Source organism: Mesocricetus auratus, unplaced genomic scaffold, assembly GCF_017639785.1.
Source record: "Mesocricetus auratus isolate SY011 unplaced genomic scaffold, BCM_Maur_2.0 Super-Scaffold_100004, whole genome shotgun sequence".
NCBI lineage: Eukaryota > Metazoa > Chordata > Mammalia > Rodentia > Cricetidae > Mesocricetus > Mesocricetus auratus.
This window is the reverse complement of record NW_024429189.1, coordinates 112,099,533-112,123,571: the sequence shown is the minus strand read 5'-3', so window position 1 is coordinate 112,123,571 and position 24,039 is coordinate 112,099,533. Positions and strand designations below refer to the sequence as shown.

The window sequence follows — 24,039 nt, the reverse complement described above, 5'->3', positions numbered from 1 at the left end:
AAATGTATTTGTCTAAAACTCAATCATTGAATTGACATTACTAAGAATGTTCATTCAGCCCGTCACAAATGGCTCTGAAACATCTGGAGTGTCCCCAGAGTGTCCAGGTGATGAGAACCCAATGGGGGAACAAGTTAGCTCATGATTTCTGCTCTCATCAGACTGACCCTGTATTGATTCCAGAACCACAATCTGAGAAATAAACCAAAAGTCCCTTAAAACTTTACAGTGCATGAACCACGATTTATGGAGGTCTTTATGTTTCAGCCATGGAAAGCCCCTGGGAAAATCAGGCTACTTCTAAACAACTCTCACAAATGCTTAGGGAGAAAGTAGGGGAAGGGGAGCAAGGGAAAGGGGGAAAGGGGGAAAGGGGAAGGGGGAGAAGGATGTTAACATTTTATATCAGTGTGTGCAATTGTGTTATATATGATGTACCACTTATATTCTCCAAAGGGAGACAGCATGAGTTGTCCAGTTACCAAGCAGCTATCTTTATTTCGTGCCATACTTTTAGATAAATCATAAATAGTAAGGCTATTCATTATCTGTAAAAAAAGATATAAAGACTGCATATATAACAAGCTTTGAATCTATTGATTCATTCTATTCTATTCATTCATATTCTATTCATTCTATACATCTATTGATAAATATTAAACAACACAAAATCCACTCTGATATCTACACATCCACCTTTAGGCATGGCAGGGCTGCAGAAGATAGTGGTTTATTGAATGTACATAAGTGTCATTCTACTTCCATCTCTCCATAAGCTCCTAGAACCTTCTCTTTCTCATTATGACCACTATTGAGGGCCTATTCTTTCAGTCTGGCCACATGTAACACTCCAGTTGCTCTGTTCTGTTTCTGCCTTGCATGACCTTCCCAGAGACAATTGCATACCCATTGACAATAATGATCCAACTATTCTCTTCTTTGGGGCTCAAGCACTCTGAGTCAAAGTGGGAGATTAGCAGTGCTTTTCCTTATCTATGCACAGGGCTTTCTGTATCACAAAAAAAGCAAGTTCTCTTGAGAAATCCTTCCTGACCCTTTTCTTCCCCAAGCCAGTCATCTAGGTCTCTCTGGTGTGCTTGAATGCCCAAATTTGTGAACTCCAAGGTCCATGAAAAAAGGATGAAACCCTTGCCTACTGATCCTTCCTTGGGTATTACAAATTTTTCAGTCTTGATAACCTGCTTCACCACAAGATGTTCTGTTCATCTCCTTAAAAACAAAACAAACAAACAAACAAAATACAAAGTGAGTTTGGACTTAAAGGCAAGAATTTGAGGTATTCAGTTTGACTATATACAAAATAAAATAGATAATGATGCATGAAAGTAAAAAAGAAAGATTTACCATGTATCTTTTTCAACTCCAAACTGAATGAATGCTTTTAGAAACTACAGATTTGTGTGTCTTTACAGTTACTGTCCACAGAAAATTTGGCAATTTTGATGCCAGTCAGGGGTCACAAAAGATGTACAGAAGAATATGTGAAATGTCATCAACACTTTAGTGTGAACCATACACAGACAAGAAAGCAACCAGGACCCAAACAAAACAATGGCCCCAATAAACAAACTTTTCATTGCATTCTATTCAAAGAGACCCATTATGGGCACAAAGACAGATTTGATAACATGAGCCTGAAATGAGTAAAATGGTGACATTATAGAAAAAAATGGCGACAAAGCATGTATGAGCCAGTCACAGAAAAGCAAATAAAACAAATATATGGAAGGGAAGAATCTCTCAGAGGTTAACCACTGAAGGCCATCTTTATTTACTGAGTAATGTTGACAATGGCTGTATGACCTAGCCAAAAAGTTGTGTTTCTAGCACAATAAATATTAGTTGAATGAGTAAGTATGATATGTCTTCCTAAAAGGGAAAAATGTCAGATTTCAGAAAAACGCAGCATGGAAAGATAGCAAGAGGGAATGGGCTACCAATTCAACCAAATGTGCCCTCCATTAATGACTGAACAAGAAGAAAGGCCAGAGGGTAGGTTAAGAATGGTCTAGCCAGGGAATGTAAGAAACCAATCTGTTATATGACATAAAAACCCAGTGCTACCTTTGGAAACAACTTAGTGATCAATACACAAATGAAATATTCGCATTTAAAGATCCAGAAGTTACTATAAATAAATAAGAGGGAGCAGGGGCGTGGGGTATGTTGGCCAAAGGAGTAGCCCTCACTAACAATCAGATGAATTATCTGTGCCCGTGCTCACCAGCATGGCCAGAGGGCAGATGACAGAAACAAATATAATTTCCCAAGGGAAGAAGAAGGAAATTAGGTAGGGGACCAGAACATGGGGTCATGAAATTTAAAGTAATCCAACATAAACGTAGCAGCAATCATTTCAAATGTCAAGAGACATAAAGCAAAAATCGTGGTATGAGAAGAGAATTTGTCAGGTACTTGTGCCCTTGCCATGCCCACGTGGCTCCCTCCTCACCTCCATCATGCCTTTGCTCAAGGCCACCTCTCCTGTGCAACTTGTGAAGACTATAGTTCCTCCCTATCTAGCACTTAACCACCTGCTATACTCTTCTCATTTCTCCTCATGTACCTACTATCTAGTTCATCTCTTTCCTTTATTTATGTCTTCCTCCTCTGGCTAGAATGAAGACCCCATGAGGGCCAGGACTTCTGTCTGGGTCACTTATGTTTCCCCAGCACCTGGGCTAGAACTACCACAAGCACACAGTCGATGGTGCATATTCTATTAGACGAATGAGGAGCTCCACTATGGGCTTTTGGGAAAGAAAGCACCCAATTAGCCTGCACCTTCCAGCCGTGGTGCTACATGGATGTCAGCCCAGAATGTTGCAGTCATACCAAAGTGTTAAGAGCCAACTGCAGATGGAGCAGACACAGAAGAGACCACAGCAGAAGAAAGTAAAGAAACAAAGGTCTTAAAACACAAACCTTGAAGTCCTGCCTATCTATCGCCAAACCTCCTGCTTATGGAGATGATCAGTGGCAGAAGCTCTTCCTGAACTGGCTTTTAATTTATCCCTAACTCAAAGTATTCTCCCAGTTAGTGTAAACGCTGAACTTTAATTGATAGTTTGACACGAAATTAGCATTTTCTGTTACAGAAATAACAGGTGTCTATGATTTGTTTTAAATCAAACTGAAATAAGCAGCCTGAGCAAAGGGAAGCAAGAAAAAAGATCTAAACAGAAACCTCATCTGAGAGGTCCCATGGGTGAAGGGCAAGCATTTGAAATACATTAGCACAATCATTCAGTGGCATCCATCACTAAGGAAATGTACATCCGCGGCACCAATGAAGTGATACCAGACAGGCTAGAAGGGCCAAATCCACACAGAGAACAGCCAAGGTTGGCAGCTGTTACATAATGGTATGGGCACTTTTTGACAAAGGCTGACAGTTTTGGACAAAGGTAAACTATATACTGTGATCATGGCAACTAGCAGTTCCATTCTCTCTTGGCCAAATAAATTGAAAACATCTATCTACACAAAACTCTGACCCTGCATGCTTTTACGTCTTTGTTCATAATGATCTAAACTTGGAAACAGCCAAGATGTTCCTTAGTGGGTGAACAGAAAAAGAAACTGTAGTGTGTCTAGATGATGGCCTATTATTCAGTGCTAAAAATAAATGAGTCACCAAATCATGATGTGACATGGAGGTTAAATGCATATAACCAAGAGAAGCCAAGTGGACAAGGTGGCATATTGTAGGATTCTGACTGCTTTTCTGGAAATGGTAAAAATTATAGTAAGTAAAAAGATAAGAGAGTGCCAGTGCTAAGGGGAAGGACGGAACAACAGGCAGGGTGCAGAGAAAATATTTGTGTGACATTATAATGGCATCATTACACATTTCTCCAAACCCATTAAATATACAACACTATTCTCGAGCGGGTATGCTGCGTAAAATCTAATTCTCCAAAATGGGAAAGCCCAGAAGACTTGCCCTTCACTAATCCTCTAAGATGCAAATGGTTAGAGGAGCACTGACACATTTAGAGAGCTTTGCTGTCACCCTTTTCCTTGTGCAAGACCTTACGGCCAAAGACGCTGCTTCTGGATAGGATGAGTTAATGCAATGGGTTCAATTGAGCCCCAAAGTAGCAGGGGCCAGGTGGCAGCACTGAATTGCCAAAGGCAAGGTGAACAGAGTTATCGAAGCATAAACAAAGCAATGTCCATGACGGCCTGACCTGTAATGGGCAGCACAGCAAAATGATTTTTACAGTGGCATGACTCATATGGCCCTTTGGTACTGGCTAATCAATCATGGTGTTACCAGGAATGAAATAGACAGAAAGCCTGGAGCATTTTTGTTTGATCTATATAAGCTGAAAAATTCTCAAACAAATTAAAGAAAGACTACCTTGTATCATGGAAAAATAGAATCTTGGCCCATGAACCAATTTCCAGACTTAAGCCAGTTTACAGACATAGAACCCCTTAAATGAGGAGAAGATCAGGCTTCCCTGAGTAAGGACCTTGATAAAATGCCTAAGAGTTTTACAGTTAGCCTTCCTCCAGTCCTTCCCCAGAGGGACCTATGGCATATTACAAGAGTAACTGTACATCAGGGGAAAGGAAACAACCAGACTTCCCAGAGTCTATTAGATATTGGTTCTGAATTGACTCTGCTTCTAGGAGATCCCAAGAAACATTGTGGATCGCCAGTTAAAGTAGGAACTTATGGAGGTTAGGTGATTAATGGGATTTTGGTTGAAGTCTGACTCACAATAGGTCCAGTGGATTCTCAAACTCATCCTGTGGTTCGTTCCCAAGTTCCAGAATATTTAATTGGGCTAGATATACTTAGATCTTGGCAGAATTCCCACATTCGTTCATTGATCTGTGAAGTGAGTGATATTACGGTAGTAAAGGCCAAATGGAAGCCTTTAGAGAGGCCTCTGCCGGGGAAAATAGTGAATCAAAAACAGTATTGCATCCCTGGAGGAACAGCAGAAATTAGTGCCACCATGGAGAACCTGAGAGATGCAGGGGTGGTAGTTCCCACAACATCTTCCTTTAACTCTCCTATGTGGCCAGTCAGAAGACAAGTGGATTATGGAGAATGACAGTTGACTGTTGAAAACTCAATCAAGTAGTAATTCCAATTGCAGCTGCTATACCAAATATGGTGCCCTTCTTAAGTATACTGATACATCTCGTGGCACACAGTATACAGCTGTTGATCTAATATTGCCTTTTCCTTAGTATCTGTCCATAAGGACCACCAGAAGCAATTTACTTTCAGTTGGCAAGGCCAACAGTATACCTTTCCAGTTTTACTTCAAGGATATATTGTGGTGGTACATTTTTTATGATCTAATAAAGTCACTGGAGATCAGAATGCAAAACTAGTCACACAAGTTAGCTATAAAAGCTGGGCAGTGGTAAGGCACACCTTTAATCCCAGGACTCAGGAGACAGAGGCAGATGGATCTCTGTGAGTTCAAGACCACCCAGAGATACACAAGAGTGAATCAGTATAAAACAATAACAGAGCTTAGGTCTTTAATCCCAGAACTAGGGACATATATAAGGGAGAAGCAAAGTCAGTCTTAGTGAGGAAAACACTGCAGTCTAGGATTCTGGGACTTGCTGGAAAGCAGTGCAGTCTGGAGATGCAATCTGAGGTTCAGTTCGAGCATCGGTAGAGGTGCTTGGTGTCTCTGATCTTCAGTTTGAACCCTAATATTTGTCTCTGGGGTTTTATTATTCATGTTACAATATATTAACTCTCCAAAACTGTGTCATAACTTAGTATGAAGGGATTTTGTCTTCCACAAAATATCACATTGATTCACTATATTGATGACATTATGCTAATTAGACCAAGTGAGCAGGAGGCAGCAAGCACACTGAACTATTGATAAAATCCATGTGCATCAGAGGATTGGAGGTAAATCCAACCAAAATTCAAGGGCCTTCTACCTCAGTGAAATTTTTAGAGGAGTCTAGTGGTGTGGGGCATGCAGCGACATTCCTTCTAAGGTGAAGGATAAATGATTGCACCTGGCCCCTCCCACCACCAAGAAAGAAGCACATTCTAGAGATAGGACATTCCTCACTTGGATTTGTTTCTCAAGCCTATATAGCAAGTAACTTGGAAAGCTGCTGGCTTTATGTCATGCCAGAACAGGAGATGGTCTTTTGAGGACACAATTATAGAGCTAATTAGGTGGCAACCACCTGGAAGATGGGCAGAGTTCTCCAGAAGGCAGTATATGCTTTGGATCAGTGTCCAATATATGTTACAGCTTCTCCCATAACCAGGATTCATGGGGCCAGGAATCAAGGGATAGAAAAGGAATTTGTTCCATTATTACCTCTAGTGACCCAGTAGGAACATTTTTGCTTTCTGTTCCCATGATCTTAAGTTCACCTGGCCTAGCAGTTTTGGTTCCAGAGTGAGGGAGCACTCCTACCAGGAGCCACAACAAACATTCCATTGAGCTGGAAGCTCTGGCTTTTCCCTGGCCACTTTGGGCTTCTGATGCTCTTATATCAACAGGCAAAGAAAGGAATAACAGTGCTTGGAGGGATGATTAATCCAGATTACCAAGGAGAAACTGCATTGCTTCTGAACCGTGGAGGTGAGAAAGATTATGTCTGAAGTGCGGGGGTCCTTTACTGCATCTCTTGGTGCTACCATGTCCTGTGATTAAAGTCAATGGGAAATTACAACAGCCTGATCCAGGCATGATGACAAAGAGCACAGACCCTTCAGGAATGAAGGTATGATTCACTCCTCCAGGAAGAGTCAAGTCCTACTGAGGGTGAAATAAATACAGAATGGGTAGTAGAAGAAGGTAGTTATAAATGCCAGCTAAGTTCATGTGAACAGTTGCAAAAATGAGAATTGTAGGTGACATGAGTGTTTCTATCATATTTTGTTTAACATGTGCTTGTACAGATACTTGTGTTTTCTTTCCTTGATTTCTTTGTCATGAAGAGAATATCAATGGTTGTCATGTTCAAGTTTCTTTTGAGATATCAAAAGAAAGCCCCTCAAAAGAAATCATCTATTCTAAAAATTATAATGCATTTGCAGTTATTCAAGGGATAGTTATTGTGGACTATTCCTTTACAGTGTGTGAATGTATGTCACTGTGATTGGTTTAAAAAAAGAAGCTGACTGGCCAATAACTGTATAGGTAGAGGTTAGGGTGGGACTGGAAGACAAAAAGAGAGCACAAAGAAGAGGAGGAGGCGGAGTCTCAGGAGTCACAAGGAGATGCAGAGAATCAGGAGATGAACTTGTCATACTGAGAAAAAGTACCAAACCACATGGCAGAATATAGATGAGCAATATGGGTTAACTTGAGTTTTAAGAGCTAGTGGCAAACTGAGCTATCAATCTAGTATTTATACTTAATAATAAGTCTCTTGTGTGGTTATTTGGGAACTGGCTAGCAGGACAGAAATGTCTGCCAATAAGTTATATCATGTTATACATATTATGACATGGTTATTGTTTTAATTTGGAAATTAAGCATGACATAAGGAGATATGATTGTATGTAAAGTTGACAAGCGGTGGATTGTAATGGTTATTCTGGGTTGTCAACTATATATGAAATTAACTAAAACTCAAGTATCTGGGTATACCTGTGAGGAATTTTTTAATTAAATATTTGAAGTGGGACAATCTATTTTGTATCCCAGTTCTCTGAGGTGGGAAGATCCACCTTCTGCTGGCAGCCTGTATAAAGAACATGGAAGAAGGAAGCTTGCTCTCTCTCTCTTTGCATGTTTTCCCTCACTCTTGCTGGTAAATCCATTCCATCATTAGAGACAACTTCTCCTGGATTCTGACATATACTAAAGACCAGTTGAGACATCACTCTTATAGACTAAACAACTTTTACATTATTGGGCTTTGTGTTGGTAGACAGCCATTGTTAGACTAGCTAAACCACAGCCTGTAAGCCACACTAATAAACCTCTTTCTATCAGTTCTGTTCCTCTAGAGAACCCTGATTAATATGAGTGCAATACAGGCTGATGAGGGAAGAACATTCCTATTCAGTGTTGGACCCTGCATGCTATACTAGCAACATTCCAGACAAGAAATGTCTGTTGGTGCAACAGTAGCAAAACTGCTGTAGGAAGAAAACTGCTTTCTGACTGAGCTTAAGGCCCACTTTACAGGAGATAACTAATATCTAGTACTGGAAGCCAGGGGAAAACCCCATGGCTGTAAAGATCACAGGCCCCCATGGGAAATCAACTGCTATTCTGTTAAATAGATGTGATGTGCCTGTCATTTCTACTTACACCTACAGAATACCATTACTCTCATGAGGAGAGATTTCTTTCTCAGTGGGTGATAGTTGTAGCCATGACTCTTAACAGGTGAGAATAAGTGACTGTTACTAAAGTATAGTGGTTCACTGCTTGGCCATAATGGAAAAAAATAGTTAGACATTTTTATCACCCTTTCCAAGACTTGGGGGACATTTTCAAAGGTGGCAAAGAAAGAATGTAAGCTACTGGGGAAGAGGTGGAGTGTTGCTATTTCCCATGAGGGAAGGAGGAAACTCATAAGACTCAGCAATGGAAATGTACTGGGCTCAAAAGCTGGTACTCAGAAAGGGAGATGACCCACGGGGCTCTTTCCCAAGGTTGTATAAGCAATGAATAAGAGCTGGGAGAGAAGAGTGTTTTTGGAAGAGCTGGCTACAGGTTAGAAAGGAACTCTAAGAATACAGCTTTAAAGTCATCACCCATGCTGGTGTGAGATTTTCGGTGATGCGGTTGCCTTTGAGTTACCCATGTCTCTGTAAATAACTCCTAACCAATGTTCCTGTAAATAATCCATGTGAACTCATCACCACAAACTAAACTTTGTAGATGATTTCTTTGGTCTGTTGTTGGTGTCCTATCTGGGATGAATAGACACAGATTATTACTTTTTGTTGCTATGATAAAATACTATGAATAAAGGCAAATTATGGAAGAAAAAGTTTACTCATATTATTTTTGTTGCTATGAAAAAATACTATGATCAAAAACAAATTAAAAAAGGAAAAGTTTATTTTGGCTTATGGTTCCATACAGAAGAGTCCACAATGACAAATGAGACATGAAAGTTGCAAGGTAACATCTTCAACCACATGCAGAAAGAGTATAAAATAGAAGTGAGACAGGGCTACAAACTCCCAAACCTGGCCCCAGTGACATACTTGCTCCATCATGTCTCTACCTCCAAACAGCATCACCTACTAGAGACTGGGTGTTCTAAAACCTAAGCCTATGGGGGACATTTTCCATTCAAACCAGCACAAGACATTATCATTCTCCAGGAAGTCATGCAACATATGAGTCCACTTACCTGAGCAATCCAGCTCGATGGAACACATAGAGATCATGCTCCAGTGTGCAATTGTTGAATGGGACGACCTTCACAAAGTTCTGGATGAGGACAAACTCAGGAGTGAGATGAGGTACAGATATCAAGCAGAATTTCTTGTCCTAAAATGATTTTTAAAAATCAACAGAACATTTGGAGACCAAAAGAAGCCATTTATTATTCAGCAAATCCATGCTATAAAAAGTATGGAAAACAGGCTTCCCCCACACCCACCACACTCTGATTCAGTGGACATGCCCAGACAGGAAGGACATGAGTCCTCCCACACCCCACTCTGAGCTCTGTGTGAGTGTGGAGAATACCAGGCGAAGTCAGACCATCTAGAGTTACAGACACTGAAGTCTTGATCCACATATGCCACTGGGAGACCAGTAGAGACAGAGAAACCCCACCTGCACCCACTCAAAGAAGGGATGGGAAGACAACAGTATAAGAGCACACTCAGCAATAGAAAGACCAATATGACTCCACCAGAATCTAGAGACTCCACACCAGCAAGACCTGAAAATCACAATGCAGATGAAGCAGAAGAGACAGACCTTAAAAATTATTTTATGAAGATAATAGAGACCCTCAAAGAGGAAATGAGAAAATCCCTTAATGAACTAGAAGAAAAACAAACCAAAATTTCAAGAAATAAACAAATCTCTTAAAGAATCTAAAGAGAGCCAAGAAAAAACAAACAAACAAACAAGTGAAAGACACAACTCAAACAGTTCAAAGCTGAAACAGAAACAATAAAGAAAACACAGAATGAGGGGATTCTGGAAATAGAAAAGCTGGGTAAATGATCAGGAACTACAGATGTAAATATAACCAATAGAATACAAGAAAAGAAACAAAGAATCTCAGGTGTTGAAGACTCATTAGAGGATATACAGTCATCAACAAAAGAGAATCTCAAGTCCAACAAATCCCTAACACAAAATATTCAGGAAATATGGGACACCATGAAGAAGCCAAGCCAAAGAATAATAGGTATAGAAGAAGGTGAAGAAATACAGCTCAAAGGTACAGAAAACATATTCAACAAAATCATAGAAGAAAATTCCCCAACCTACAGAAGGATATATCTATGAAAGTACAAGAAGCTTACAGAACACCAAATAGACTGGACCACAAAAAGAAGTCCCCTTGCCACATAATAATCAAACCACCAAACCTACAGAATAAACAGAAAATATTAAGAACAGCAAAAGAAAATGGCCAAGTAACATATAAAGGCAGACCTAACCCAATTACACCTGACTTCTCAATGGAAACTATGAAAGCCAGAAGGTCCTGAATAGATGTCCTACAAACACTAAGGTAACAAGGATGTCAGCCCAGACTACTGTACCCAGCAAAGCTTTCAGTTACTAAAGATGGAGAAAACAAAATATTCCATGACAAAACCAGATTTAAACAATACATATCCACAAATCCAGCCCTACAGAAAGTACTGGAGGGAAAACTCCATCCCAACAAAGACAACTACACTCACAAAAACATAGGCAAAAGATAATCCCACTTTATCAAAAACCAAAAGAAAAAAGGGGGAGGGGTCACAAACAATAACACCACTACCAATAAATCCAAAACAAACAAGAATCAATGGTCATTAATATTCCTCAATGTCAATGGTCTCAACTTGCCTAAGAATGAATATGAAGACAGAATCCATCCTTCTGCTGCATATAAGAAACACTACTCGACATCAAAGACAGATGTTAGCTCAGAGTAAAGGTTTGGGAAAAGATTTTCCAATAAAATGGACCCAAGAAACAAGCTGGTATAGCAATCCTCATATCTAACAAATTAGACTTCAAATTAAAATCAATCAAATGAAATGAAGAAGGGCACTTCATAGTCATCACAGTAAAAGTCCATTAAGATGAAGTCTCAATTCTGAACATCTATGTCCCAAATACGAAGGCACCCACATTCGTAAAAGAAACATTACTAAAGCTCAAATCAAACATAAAACCTCACACACTGGTAGTAGGAGACTTCAACACTCCGCACTCACCACTAGACAGGACCTCCAGATAGAAACTTAACAAAGAAACAAAAGAACTAACAGAAGTTATGACCCAGTTGGGATTAACAGACATTATAGAACACTCCATCCAAACACAAAAGAATATACCTTCTTCTCAGCTCTACATGGAACCTTCTCTGAAATCAACCACATACTCGGAAACATAGCAAACCGCCACAGATACAAAAAAAATTAGAATAATCCCCTGTATCTTATCAGATCACCATGCTTTAAATGTAGAATTCAACAACACAAATCGCAGAAACCCTACAAACTCATGGAAATTGAATAATGCACAATTGCACTATCCCGGGGTCAAGAAAGAAATAAAAAAAAAAAGAAATTAAAGACTTCCTGGAATTCAATGAGAATGAAGACACAACTTATGGGACACATTGAAAGCAGTGCTAAGAGGAAAGTTCATAGCACTAAGTGCCCACATGAAGAAACTGGAGAATAGTTATACTAGAGAATTAACAGTACAACTGAGAATTCTAGAACAAAAAGAAGCAAACTCACCCCGGAGGAGTAGACGTCAAGAACTAATCAAATTGAGAGCTGAAATCAATAACGTAGAAACCAGGAAAACATTACAAAGAATCAATGAAACAAGAAGTTGGTTCTTTGAGAAAATCAACAAGATAGACAAACCGTTATCCAAACTAACCAAAAGGCAGAGAGAGAGCATGTTAATTTAAAAAATCAGAAATGAAAAGGAGGACATAACAATGGACACTGAGGAAATCCAGAGAATCATTTGAAAACCTGTACTACACAAAACTTGAAAATCTAAAGGAAATGGACAATTTTTTAGGTAGCTATCACTTACCAAAATTAAATCAAGAACAGATAAGTAACTTAAACAGACCTATAACCCTTAATGAAATAGAAGCAGTCATCAAGTCTCTCAACCAAAAAAAGCCCAGGACCAGATGGCTTCAGTGCAGAATTCTACCAGAAATTCAAAGAAGAGTTGATACCATTATTCCTCAAACGGTTCCACCCAATAGCAGCAGAAGGGACACTGCCAAACTCTTTTTATGAGGCTACAATTACCTTGGTATCCAAGCCCCACAAAGACACAACTAAGAAAGAGAACTACAGACCAATATCCCTCATGAACATTGATGCAAAAATACTCAACAAAATACTGGCAAATCGAATCCAGGAACACATCAGAAAAATCATCCACCATAATCAAACAGGCTTCATCCCAGGGATGCAGGGATGGTTCAACATATGAAAATCCATCAATGTAATCCATCATATTAAAAAAACTGAAAAAGAAAAACCACATTATCATCTCACTAGATGCTGAAAAGCCTTTGACAAAGTCCAACACCCCTTCATGATAAAAGTCCTGGAGAGATCAGGAATAACAGGATTGTACTTAAACATAATAAGAGCAATATACAGCAAACCAATGGTCAACATCAAACTAAATGGAGAAAAACCCAACGTGATTTCTCTACAATCAGGAACAAGACAAGGCTATCCACTCTCTCTCCATATCTCTTCAATATTTTACTTGAAGTTCTAGCCAGAGCAATAAGACAACAAAAGGAAATCAAGGGAATACAAACTGGAAAGGAAGAAGTCAAACTTTTACCATTTGCAGATGATATGATAGTTTACATAAGTGACCCAAAAACCTCTACCAGAGAACTCCTACAGCAAAGTGGCAGGATGCAAAATTAACTCCAAAAAATCAGTAGCCCTACTCTATATAGATGATAAATGGGCTAAGGAAGAAATCATAGAAACATCACCCTTTAACAATAGCCACAGAGAGCATAAAATATCTTGGAGTAACACTAACCAAACAAGTGAAAGACCTGTACAGTAGTAACTTTGAGTCCATAAAGAAAGAAATTAAAGAAAATAGCAGAAAATGGAAAGATTTCCCATGTTTTTGGATAGGTAGGAAGAACATAGTGAAAATGACAATCTTGCCAAAAGCAATCTACAGATTCAAGGCAATCCCCATCAAAATCCCAACACAATTCTTCACAGATCTTGAAAGAACTACCCTCAACTTTATTTGGAAAAACAAAAACCCCAGGATAGCCACAACAACCCTGTTCAACACAGCAGCATTTGGAGGCATCACCATCCCTGACTTCCAGCTTTATTATAGAGCCATAGTTCTGAAAACAGTTTGGTATTGACACAAAAATAGACAGGTAGACCAATGGAATCAAATTAAAAACCCTGATATTAACCCACACAACCACGAACACATGATTTTTGACAAAGAAGCTGAAGTTATACAATGGAAAAAAGAAAGCATCTTCAACAAATGATGCTGGCATAACTGGATGCGGACATGTAGAAGATTGCAGATAGATCCATATATATCTCCAAATCTTAAATCCAAATGGATCAAAGACGTCAACATAAATCTAGCCATATTGAACCTCTTAGAAGATAAAGTGGGAGGTAGCCTTGAAGGAATATTGTACAGGAGAATGCTTCCTGAACATAACACCAGTAGCACAGACACTGAGGTTGACAATTAATAAATGGGACATCCTGAAACTGAGAAACTTCTGTAAGGCAAAGGACACAGTCAGCAAGACAAAATGGCAGCCCATAGAATGGAAAAAGATCTTCTCCAACCCCACATCTAACAAAGGGCTGATTTCCAAAATATACAATGAACTCAAGAAGCTAGCCACCGCCCGGCGGTGGTGGCGCATGCCTTTAATCCCAGCACTCGGGAGGCAGAGGCAGGCGGATCTCTGTGAGTTCGAGGCCGGGCTGGACCGATAGCCTCCAAAACAATACAGAGAAACCCTGTCTCATAAAAACCAAAAAAAAAAAAAAGAAGCTAGCCACCAAAACACCAAACAATCCAATTAAAAAGTGGATTGTGGGGTGCAGAACTAAATAGAGAATTCTCAATAAAGGAATCTAAAATGACTAAAAGACACTTAAGAAAGTGCTCAACATGCTTAGCCATCAGGGAAATGCATACAAAACAACTCTGAGATATGGCTAAAATCAAAAACACCAATGACAGTCTATGCTGGAGAGGATGTGGAGAAAGAGGAACACTCCTCCATTGCTGGTGGGAGTGCAAACTTGTACGACCACTCTGGAAATCAGTATGGCGGTTTCTCAGGAAAACAGGAATGAGTATACCTCAAGATCCAGCAATTCCTCTCCTGAGCAAATACCCAAATAATGCACATTCATACAACAAGGACATATGTTCAACTATGTTCATAGCAGCATTGTTTGTAGTAGCCAGAAACTGGAAGCAACCTAGATGCCGTTCAACTGAAGAATGGATAGAGAAAATGTGATATATTTACACAATGAAGTACTACTCAGTGGGAAAAATAGGAATCTTGAAATTTGCAGACAAATGAATGGTATTAGAAGAAACCATCCTGAGGTAACCCAGTTACAAAAAGACAAACATAGTATGTACTCACTCATATATGGTTTTTAGGCATAGAGAAAAGGATTACCAGCCTATAATCCACACCACCAGAAGAACTAGAAAACAAAGAAGACCCCAATAAAAAACTCACGGTCCCCCAAAGAAGGGAAGGGGGACAAGAACCCCTGGGAGCATGGCGGCGAGAGGAGGGAAATGGAAAGAGGAGAAGGGGAGAAAGAGGGGAGGAGAACAGGAGAACTGAGACAGGGGAGGAATAGAAGAGGGCAAGAAAGGAGATGCTTTGATAAAGCGAGCCAGTACAGGTTTGGAAAGAGGTCTGGCACAGAGGAAATGCTAGGGGATCCACAGGGATAACCCCAACTAAGAATCTAGGCAGTGGTGGAGAGGCTGCCTTTGATGCCCTTCTGCTATGAGATTGATGACTACCTTGTTTGCCATTCTTAGAGCCTTGACCCAGTAGCTGATTTAATGCAGAAGCAGGCACCCACAGCTGAGCACTGAGCCATACTCCTGGAATCCAGTTGCAGAAAGGGAGGAGAGATGACCAAATGAACCAAGATGGAACTGGAGATACCTGCAGAATAGTTGACCTGACCTAATGAGAGCACACAGACTCTAGTCATAAATCAGGGGAACCAGCATTGAACCAAACCAAGCCCTCTGAATGTGGGTACCAGCTAAGAGGCCAAGGCAGTCTATGGAACCTCTATCAGTGGAGCCAGGGTTTATCCCTATGTCATAAATGGACTTTGGGAGCCCTTTCCCTATGGAGGGATACTATTGAAGCCCAGATATGGATGATGTGATGGGCTTTGATGATCCCCCATAGGGGGTTTCCCTATACCTGGGGAGTGGGTGGTGGGTGGGTTGGGGAGTCAGTGGGAAGCATGGGAGGGTGGGAGGGCCAGGGAATGGAGGGATGGATATGTAAATAAGAGTGTTTCTAAAAGTAAATTTAAAAAATAGAAAAAATATGGAAAACAGAAGTGAGACAAAGTTCAAGCTTCACTTCTCTACCATTTGAAGAGTCATTAGTAAAACTCATCTAGCCAAGCAACCAGGAGGAGATGGAGAGGACATCCTCGAAACTGATGAGAGCCAAACAAATGACTGGAACATAGAGTGGCCCATTCGGGGGCAGTCTTTTACAGAAGTAGATTATTATTGCTGCAGCTGCTTTGAGACAGGGCTTATTATGCAGCCAAACCTGGCCTCTAACTCATACTTGTATCCTCCTGCCTCAGTCTCCAAAGTTCTAGGACTACAGGTTTCGAGGTATATGTGACCACAATCGACTCCTAGCACTTTATCTCATTGACTTGTTTAATTGTGCAGCTCTGGAGATTGTTCCCAGAACCTGGCATATGCTGGGCAAGAACTCTACCACTGAGCGGTCTCATCAAGGACTCTATCACTGAGCCATCTCATCAAGGACTCTACCACTGAGCGGTCTCATCAAGAACTCTACCACTGAGCCGTCTCATCAAGGACTCTATCACTGAGCCTTCTCAACGAGGACTCTACTGCCGGAAAGTTTCACTACACTGCCCAGGCAGGCCTTAAGTTTTTCTCTGTAGTCCATGTGTGTCTTGAACTTGTACTCCTCTTTCTTCAGTCTTCTAGGTTTCTAGATTATAGGTCTATGTGCTATGAAACCTGGACCAGATTTTTAAATTAAGACCATCTGCATTTGGGAATTCAGTTTGATCAATGAATAAACCTGACAGCATATTATCATAACAAGGGCCTTGAACTTAAGAAATTAGATTTATAGAAGCCTTGGCCTCTCCTCTGTGGAATATTGAGTAGTACTCCAGGCCTTTCTGCCTTTAAACCCTTTGATTATAGATGAATCCTTTGTCATGACATCATCTTTTCAAGGTGAAAATCTAAAGGCAAGCATGAACCCCAGAAGACACAGAAGGATCAGCAAGTCCAGATAGATGCCATTTACCTCTCTAGACCTTGATGTCCCAGATGGCAGCCAGTAGTCACATGTGACCAATGAGACTTTGCATTGTATATAGCTGGTGTGACTGAAAAACTAAATTCTTAATTTAATATCACTTAATTAACTTAATTTCATTAATTTAAACTTTAAAGATTGGCACTAAATTTCATTTATTGAACAAGTTTTGTGTGTGTGTGTGTGTGTGTGTGTGATATCAACCTATCCACCCCAATTTGAATATACAAAGTTTCTTATCTAACTGCAAATCTTATGAAACCTAAATAGAATTAAACACTGCTGATGAAAATCCAGTTCTTATATTGAGGCATGCTGCAATCTAAAAACACTGTACTTCAAGGCTTAGTGTAAGATAAAGAACATAAAACAGCTCATTAGCAGTGCTGACACTGACTGTATGTTGCAATGGCTGCATCTGAGACATCAAACTGAGTGAAACGTGCTATTAGCAGGGGCTTCCCTTCTTCCTTTTCAGTCTTTGTTCACGCTGGGGCTGGAACATTCACTCCAATGTCTAGGACAGTACAACTCGAAGCTGTCTGTGTTCCTCGAAGCCACTTGATCCTGCCCCAGGTCCCCACAGAGGCAGCCTGCTCTTCCCAGAGCTAATTTGTCCCTGTGGGACTTTGCCTCCTCTTGAACTCTGTGAAGGTATTACTTGGGCTAATCCAAGGCCCTCGGGACATTTTGCAACCCCAAGGAGTGAGTCATTATTTGACCTTATCTTCCTTCTTTCTAGCAAAATAACACAGCTTCTTTCAGAGACTTTAGAAACACAAGGCTGAGTTACTCAAGCTGAAAACAAGGACTGGGTGCCAAGTCTCGGTGGGCTTCCTCAGGGAGGGGGTACTGAGGATAATGAGTTGCTTCAGCTTGGATTTGAGGGATTAAGGGTGAAGTAATGAAGGTATTTTGTTGCTGTATCCTTATATCCCCAAGTCAAATAGAGTCAAAATGTAAACAGGTCTTCTGCCCATTAAAATCCAGTCTTACTTTTAGAATAGGGGTGTTAAAATAGGAATGATGCTCAGTGAAATGTCTTTAAGGCATCTTTGAGGGAACCAGATTTGAAAATTCTTTGAGTTAATCTGCATTGCTTTATGAGCTTTGAAAATGTCTTAAAAATCAATTTAAAGAAACCACAGTGGAGAATATATTGCCCTATTCTAAAGCTGTTTTAGTTCTGAAAAAACAAACAAATGAGAAAGCACAATCTAACAACACGTTATTAAACTATATTTATTTTTGCCCCAATATACGAAGTAGAAAGGACGCATGAAACAACAGATACTCTGCTTGAAGTTTGCCCACTGAGGAAGTGCACTTGGACATATAACCATCAGAAAGGTCCTTCTGAAGACCTACTGTTTCCCTTGACTGTCGTCCTTCTCCACTTCCCTTCCTTCCAATGGTAAACTGTTGGCTAAGATCCCCATCCCCGTCCAACAATGGGACAATAGAGGGGCTCAGAGTCTCTAAGTTGGAGGGGTACATTTGTACTTTTATCTCAGATTCAATGTCCAACATGAGATGAGCTCCTTCTACATACAAGCCACCAGGAACAGTGGAAGAGAAGCCAAGCTGGAGATCAACCACAAGTTTCCTCTTTCCCACCTGCCACAAAGCACTATGTTGATGCCAGCATAGTCTGCACCAGTGTAACCCAGAAAGCAACCCAACAGTCAGAGGTACTAAAGGGTACCTAACTACTGGCATTTTCATATATGACTGGGAATTATTTAATCCCAATAAAATACTGTAATGCTGTCTCTAAAAGAAACGATTGCACAGCAGACATATTACTGGAAAATGACAATAGTTTCTATTTTTAAGAGTTCAAGACATGCCACTTGACCGTCCTTTTAGAGCGAGGGAGCAGTTCAAGCCTCAACATTCACAGTATTTTAAATGTCTGTACAATAAATATACTGCCTTTCTGTAACTTAACTACAAAACCAATTTTCTTACTTAGAATTCAGCATGTACTCACGGGAAAAAGACTGAAAACAAAACTCATAAAATCCAGGGACCTGTAAACAAGACAGTGAACAATGTTACTGGACTGCAAATAAATGTAGCATCATGAGACAGTTCATTAGGCACCCTACCCCCTTTCGGCAGTTAGCCAGCGAGGAATGTCTAATCACTTGCACAGGTTAATACTAATCATTTGCATACACCATAGGCTTCATACGGCAGCAATGAAGTATCTCTGAACACTCTCACAGTTACCAATAATATCTGTGCAATTCAGAGTCAATACTAATGATGGCCAGTCTGTGAACCTGATCGTCCCCTTTCTCCTTGGAAGGGTTAAGGAGAGATTTGGTTGTGTGATATTGGCTATTCTGATCTTTTTTATTTCATTTACAAAATATTTTCTAAATAGCCACATTTGTACTTTCAGAGGCAAATTATAAAGTGTCATCAGACTAAATCAAAAATAACTTCCTGTGCAAAATTTTATCTAAAAACCTAGAGAAAATAAGCACAAAACAACTGTAGAAGGTTATTTCAGGCTCTTTAGTCTACAATGTAATTAAAATAGAAAGATTTCCCTTTTCAACCTCCACGATCTCCATAAAGTTCAACATTTAATATTAAAAATCATACTTTTAGAGCCTAAAAGGTGAGGATTATGTTTAAATGCACCCCCTAAAAAGGAAATGACCAGTGTTATCTTGGTTATCTCCAAGGTACTGTAGAACCTTCTGCTTCTTCAAAATGGGCACATATTTTCCTCTACAAAATATTTTGTGGATAAGGTTGTAATAGGTGATTGTTGAAGGAGATGCTGAATTCAGACATCAGGCAATAGTTCCTATTCAGACTGAGAAATGGAGGCTACAAGCATAGCATACACAGATGCTCTTTAGGGACAGGAAGTGGGAGCCAGGCTTTGTCTGCCAGACATCTTGCTTCCTTCTTCCAATAGCTTTCCTGAATTTTGGGGTGTTCCTTTTACCCCCTCTCATGTCTTACATTTTGGTGTGTCTCCTGCTCCAGATTAAGGGTGGAGCATGAGGCAAGAGACTGATTGCACATTAAAGTAGAGCTCGATGACGTCACTGGCTCAGGAATGAGCACTGAGTCAAGTAGGCCTCTTGGAAACGTTGGCTGGGAATCTCAGCCCCAACCAGAATCCCATGGGATTCTTCTGTAGACCTGAGATTGTCCTTGTCTTCTGAGACTGGGACCAACAGCAGGGAGTCAGAGTAAAGAGGTAAAGAGAAAACCCCTCCTCAATTTGGTTACCCAAGTCTGGGATCTAGCATTGTCTAACGTGAGTCCCCACCACCAGACTTATCATCAGTTGCATCAGCCTTGTTTCAAGTGGATTTTCTGTTACTTGCACCCAAACACAGTACAGATTCAAAGACTCAGAGAAATGCACACTGTATAGAAAGCAAACAGTATGTGACTACACAGAGGGACTTTTCAGGTCTTCAACTGTGGTACAGGTGAAATAGAACTGGTCAGATATTTCTGTCCCATTCTGTAGGTCTTTCCCAAATTTTATGGACTAGAACCTCTGGGTGGGGTCCAGGAATCTGTTGTTTTAGGGTCCCCAGGATGTGGGGTCTGGTTTAAAGACCACATACTGTGAAAAAGTATTGCCTAAGAAGTTTTTAGCACAACAGGCAAATTGGAGATAAGTACTTGCCTTGCCTCGTATTTCTCATCAATACAAAAGAGCTGAATGCAAAATGCAGCAGATTCGCCCAGGTAGATGGGGCGGAAGTGGGAGGATTCCTCGGGGAACAGGAAGGACGGCAGGGAGTTCTCACTGTTCAAACTGAGGTCCTCATCACCCACGATGGAAATCACACTGAATTTCTGTTCCATATCCTAGAGAAAGGACAGAGGGGCAAAGCCTGTGACTGTGTCCTGTGATGCCTGTGACTGTTCCTATGATGCCTGTGACACTGTCTGTACATGTCCTGTTTCTAATGATGCCTGTGACCATTCCATCGGAAAAAAACCATCCTGTGAAGGTCCATCTGAAGACCTTCTTAATGAGCTTCAATATGCACAGTGATACAAACAACTTCTTCCCGCACAAATGCCAGAAAACAAATAGTTTAATTGTTCCACTGGGTAAAGATTAGTATGGTAGTATTGTATTATATACATTAATACCATCAGCAAGCAAGTTCTGTCCTGAAAACTGGTTTCATTAACATTTTGTGGTACTACTATTTCTGGACCTTTAGGATGTTCAGGTGACTCTGGGAATGAGATGGAGCCCGGAAAGGTCCACTTGACCTCAGCCACCAGGGAACTTAACACTGGGTGCCTCCACTTGATTCATTCTGAGTTCATTTTGGAATTTTTATTATTCAAAGTAACACAAGCATATATACTAGTAGTAAAATGTCATAAAGAAAACCAGCTGTCCCTCACCCTCCCATCAGGTATCACTTTTAACCTTTTAGTTTCTTGGGGTACTTATCTCTATTTCTGAAAAACATGCTATGCTGTTACTTTTAATTCATCAATTTAAATGTTTTTTTATATTGAACACTGAAGTGATGGCTATATTTAAACCACTTCCACCATTCCTTTCCTGTATTCTATCCCTGCAGTATAATTAAATTTTATTTCTCATTACATCAGTATTGACACTGTTATGATATACTGTAGATTACAGAATATAGATAGTGTCATGATATGTTATTACATATGGTAGGATATATTGTTGCCACCATGAACAAAGTAGGATAATAAAACTCCATTCTCATTTGTATACTTTATTTTTATTACCTTGGTTTCTAAATTTTTTCATATTTTCTAAGATTTGGGAAGTGTTGGTCAAATGTTTTCTAAGTACTCAGGTATTTGAAATAATCTTTGAACTCCACTGTTTCTCTCCTCTGCCTATTCAGGACAAGATCCTGCTTGTGATGGTTTGAAGAAGAAATGTCCCCATAAGATCAGGCATTTGAACACTCAGGACACACTTGGAGATGCTGTTTGGGAAGGTTTAGAGGTGTGGCCTTGCTAAAGGAAGTATGTGGGGGAGAGATGGAGCCTGGCCCTACTTCCAATTTATTCTCACTATTTTATGCTTTCTGTTAAAGATGCAATCTCTCAGCTTCCTGCTACTGCTGCCATGTCGGCCACTTCCTGCCACGCCTCCCCACCATGACGGACCTTTAGCCCTCCGGAACTGTAGGCCCAGATAAACTCTTTTGGTCATGGTGTTTTATCGGAGTAGCAGAAAAGTTACTTACACAAAGCTCTCCTAGCCTACAGTTGCAACCTGCAAGAGAGACTGGGGAAGGAAAACAATGGCCCTCATGAACTGTGTCTGAATCCCCCAACCTGAGGATATGTACCTTACAGGGACAGGAGACTTTACAGATGCCACTAAACTGCCCTGGTTTATTCAAATGGATATGATACAATGACAAGGGAGGCAGGATGCTCAGATAGGGGTAGGGAGGTTCACTTTTGTGGTCCTGAAGGTACAGGAAGAAGGCAAAGGGCAAGGAGTGCATGTGCCCTCTACACACTGGCAGAGCAAACAGAGATTCCCCCTAGATTCCTCAGAAACAACCCTCCACCTACACTTAGAAGCTTAGTGCAGTGAGACCTGTCTGGGAATTCTGATCTCTGGGCCTGGAAGATGACAGGCACAATTATTTTAAGCCACCAAGTTGGGGAAATTAATTACAGCAGCAACAGACTACTCTAACAAACACCTGGCTTCTGGCGTGGGCTCCTCCATCTGAAAGGAGGATCACACTTTCTCTATTCACTGCCCTTCGCCATCATACAGCCTTGCAGCATGGAACATGAAGTCCTGTTTTCTTAGTTTCTCTGTGAGATACTGGGTCATTTCCCCCCGGGATGTGGCTGGTCAGCTATGCAGAGTCTGCAGGGAGTCTGGGGTCCAGGCTAGTCCTTGCCAAGCTGCCAAACACACCCCATGTGCTCAGCTTTCTTCCTTACCTCCCCTCAGCAGAACCCCAAGCCGCTGTGGAGAGTTCATGACACTTTTCCCGTCTCCTCTCAGTTCTGCTAAGCCAGTGCAAACTCCTTCATCGATTTTCTTGATTCTAAATATTTTTAAAGTGCTTATCTTCCAATAACTCCCTTCCTTCCTGTTGTCTTTGTGGATTTGTGCCCTTTTCCCTTCTTCACTCTCATTTCAGTGGTTTTTTTCGGGAATGGTCGGGAGATAAACAAGGGAAATCGATCTTCCTTGCTTACTTAGATGTCCTCAGAGGGTTTAACGGGTTCTGGTCTTCCCTTCCTATTCCATCCATGTTTGTAGTGACCTCACTCTTAGGACTGAGTATTAGCAAGGAAACTATCACCTCGCACTGAATTTCTACTCTCCTTCCTGGGACATAACAATGGTTAGTGAGTGTCACAGTGTGGACTCCTCAGAAGAAAACCTAAGCTCTGGTCTCAGGAGCTGCCAGGAACCTCTGGGAGGAGAGAAAGGATGTGAGGCACGGAACGCAGTCAGCAACATAGGCCTTTCCAGGACTGGCTTTCCTTTCCACTATGGACTCCATCCTGAGCACTCTCTGCCTCAGAGGTACAGGAGCTGGGGTGTCCATTCCCCAGCGACTCTCCTACTCCTGGCTGCTCCCTAAAGAATGGAGCTAGGCACCTTTAGCCCTCTTCCTTAGGATGCTGAGGGACACTAAGTATCAGAGGGCAGAGGGTAGGGGTCCAGCAGCAAATGGAAAAGTGGACCTGTCCCATACCGCACCATCTCCGTCTGCCAGCACATCCTGTCCCTGAAGAGAGCACAGGGCCCTGTCTCCACCCCCACTGTGCAGACAGACTGGAAGGCCAGACCCTGAGATTATTAGTGCTCCCATCACTGCACTGTTCTCAGGTTCAGGGCCAACCTTGGAAAGCGGCACTCTCCAAGCTAGTAAACTCCTTAGTTGGTCAGTATCTGAGGGTTAGACGGCAGGGGGTCTGGCCTTTAACAGAGCTCTGATGTCTAGAAGCAGTATTCAGGGTTTGTCCCAGTGCCCTCATGGATCTGTTCATTTTGCTGGCCTGGGCCTCCCTCAGAGATACGCAAGCTTCTAAAGGCAGCAGCCTGTCACCAGCAGGCCCCCTGGAATCCGGGAGAGGTTTGGCATGTCAATCTCCTACTCAAGAAACTACAATACCTTCCTCTGCTCCTTAGGACCACAGGGCATTGGGATCTCATAACTTCCCAGTTTGTGAGCAAGACACAAACGACACAAGGCATGAGTGGAAGCAGTTTGACAGAGG

At 41.1% G+C, this 24,039-nt stretch overlaps 1 protein-coding gene across 5 annotated transcripts in view; it reads right to left on the bottom strand.

Moving 5' to 3' along the window:
* The window catches only part of Cfap61 (cilia and flagella associated protein 61), a 287,339-nt gene that overhangs the window by 188,939 nt on the left and 74,361 nt on the right, over positions 1-24,039 (bottom strand). For all 5 annotated transcript variants that reach the window (XR_005877457.1, XM_040746434.1, XM_040746435.1 and 2 more), the window contains exons 11-13: positions 20,456-20,640; positions 18,782-18,821; positions 9,355-9,494 (exon numbers count right to left, since the gene is read on the bottom strand). Coding sequence is in view for 4 of the 5 variants with exons in the window: in XM_040746434.1 (XP_040602368.1) it covers positions 9,355-9,494; positions 18,782-18,821; positions 20,456-20,640 (365 nt within the window). In the remaining variant the exon portion in view is untranslated. The remainder of the gene's footprint in view (positions 1-9,354; positions 9,495-18,781; positions 18,822-20,455; positions 20,641-24,039) is intronic.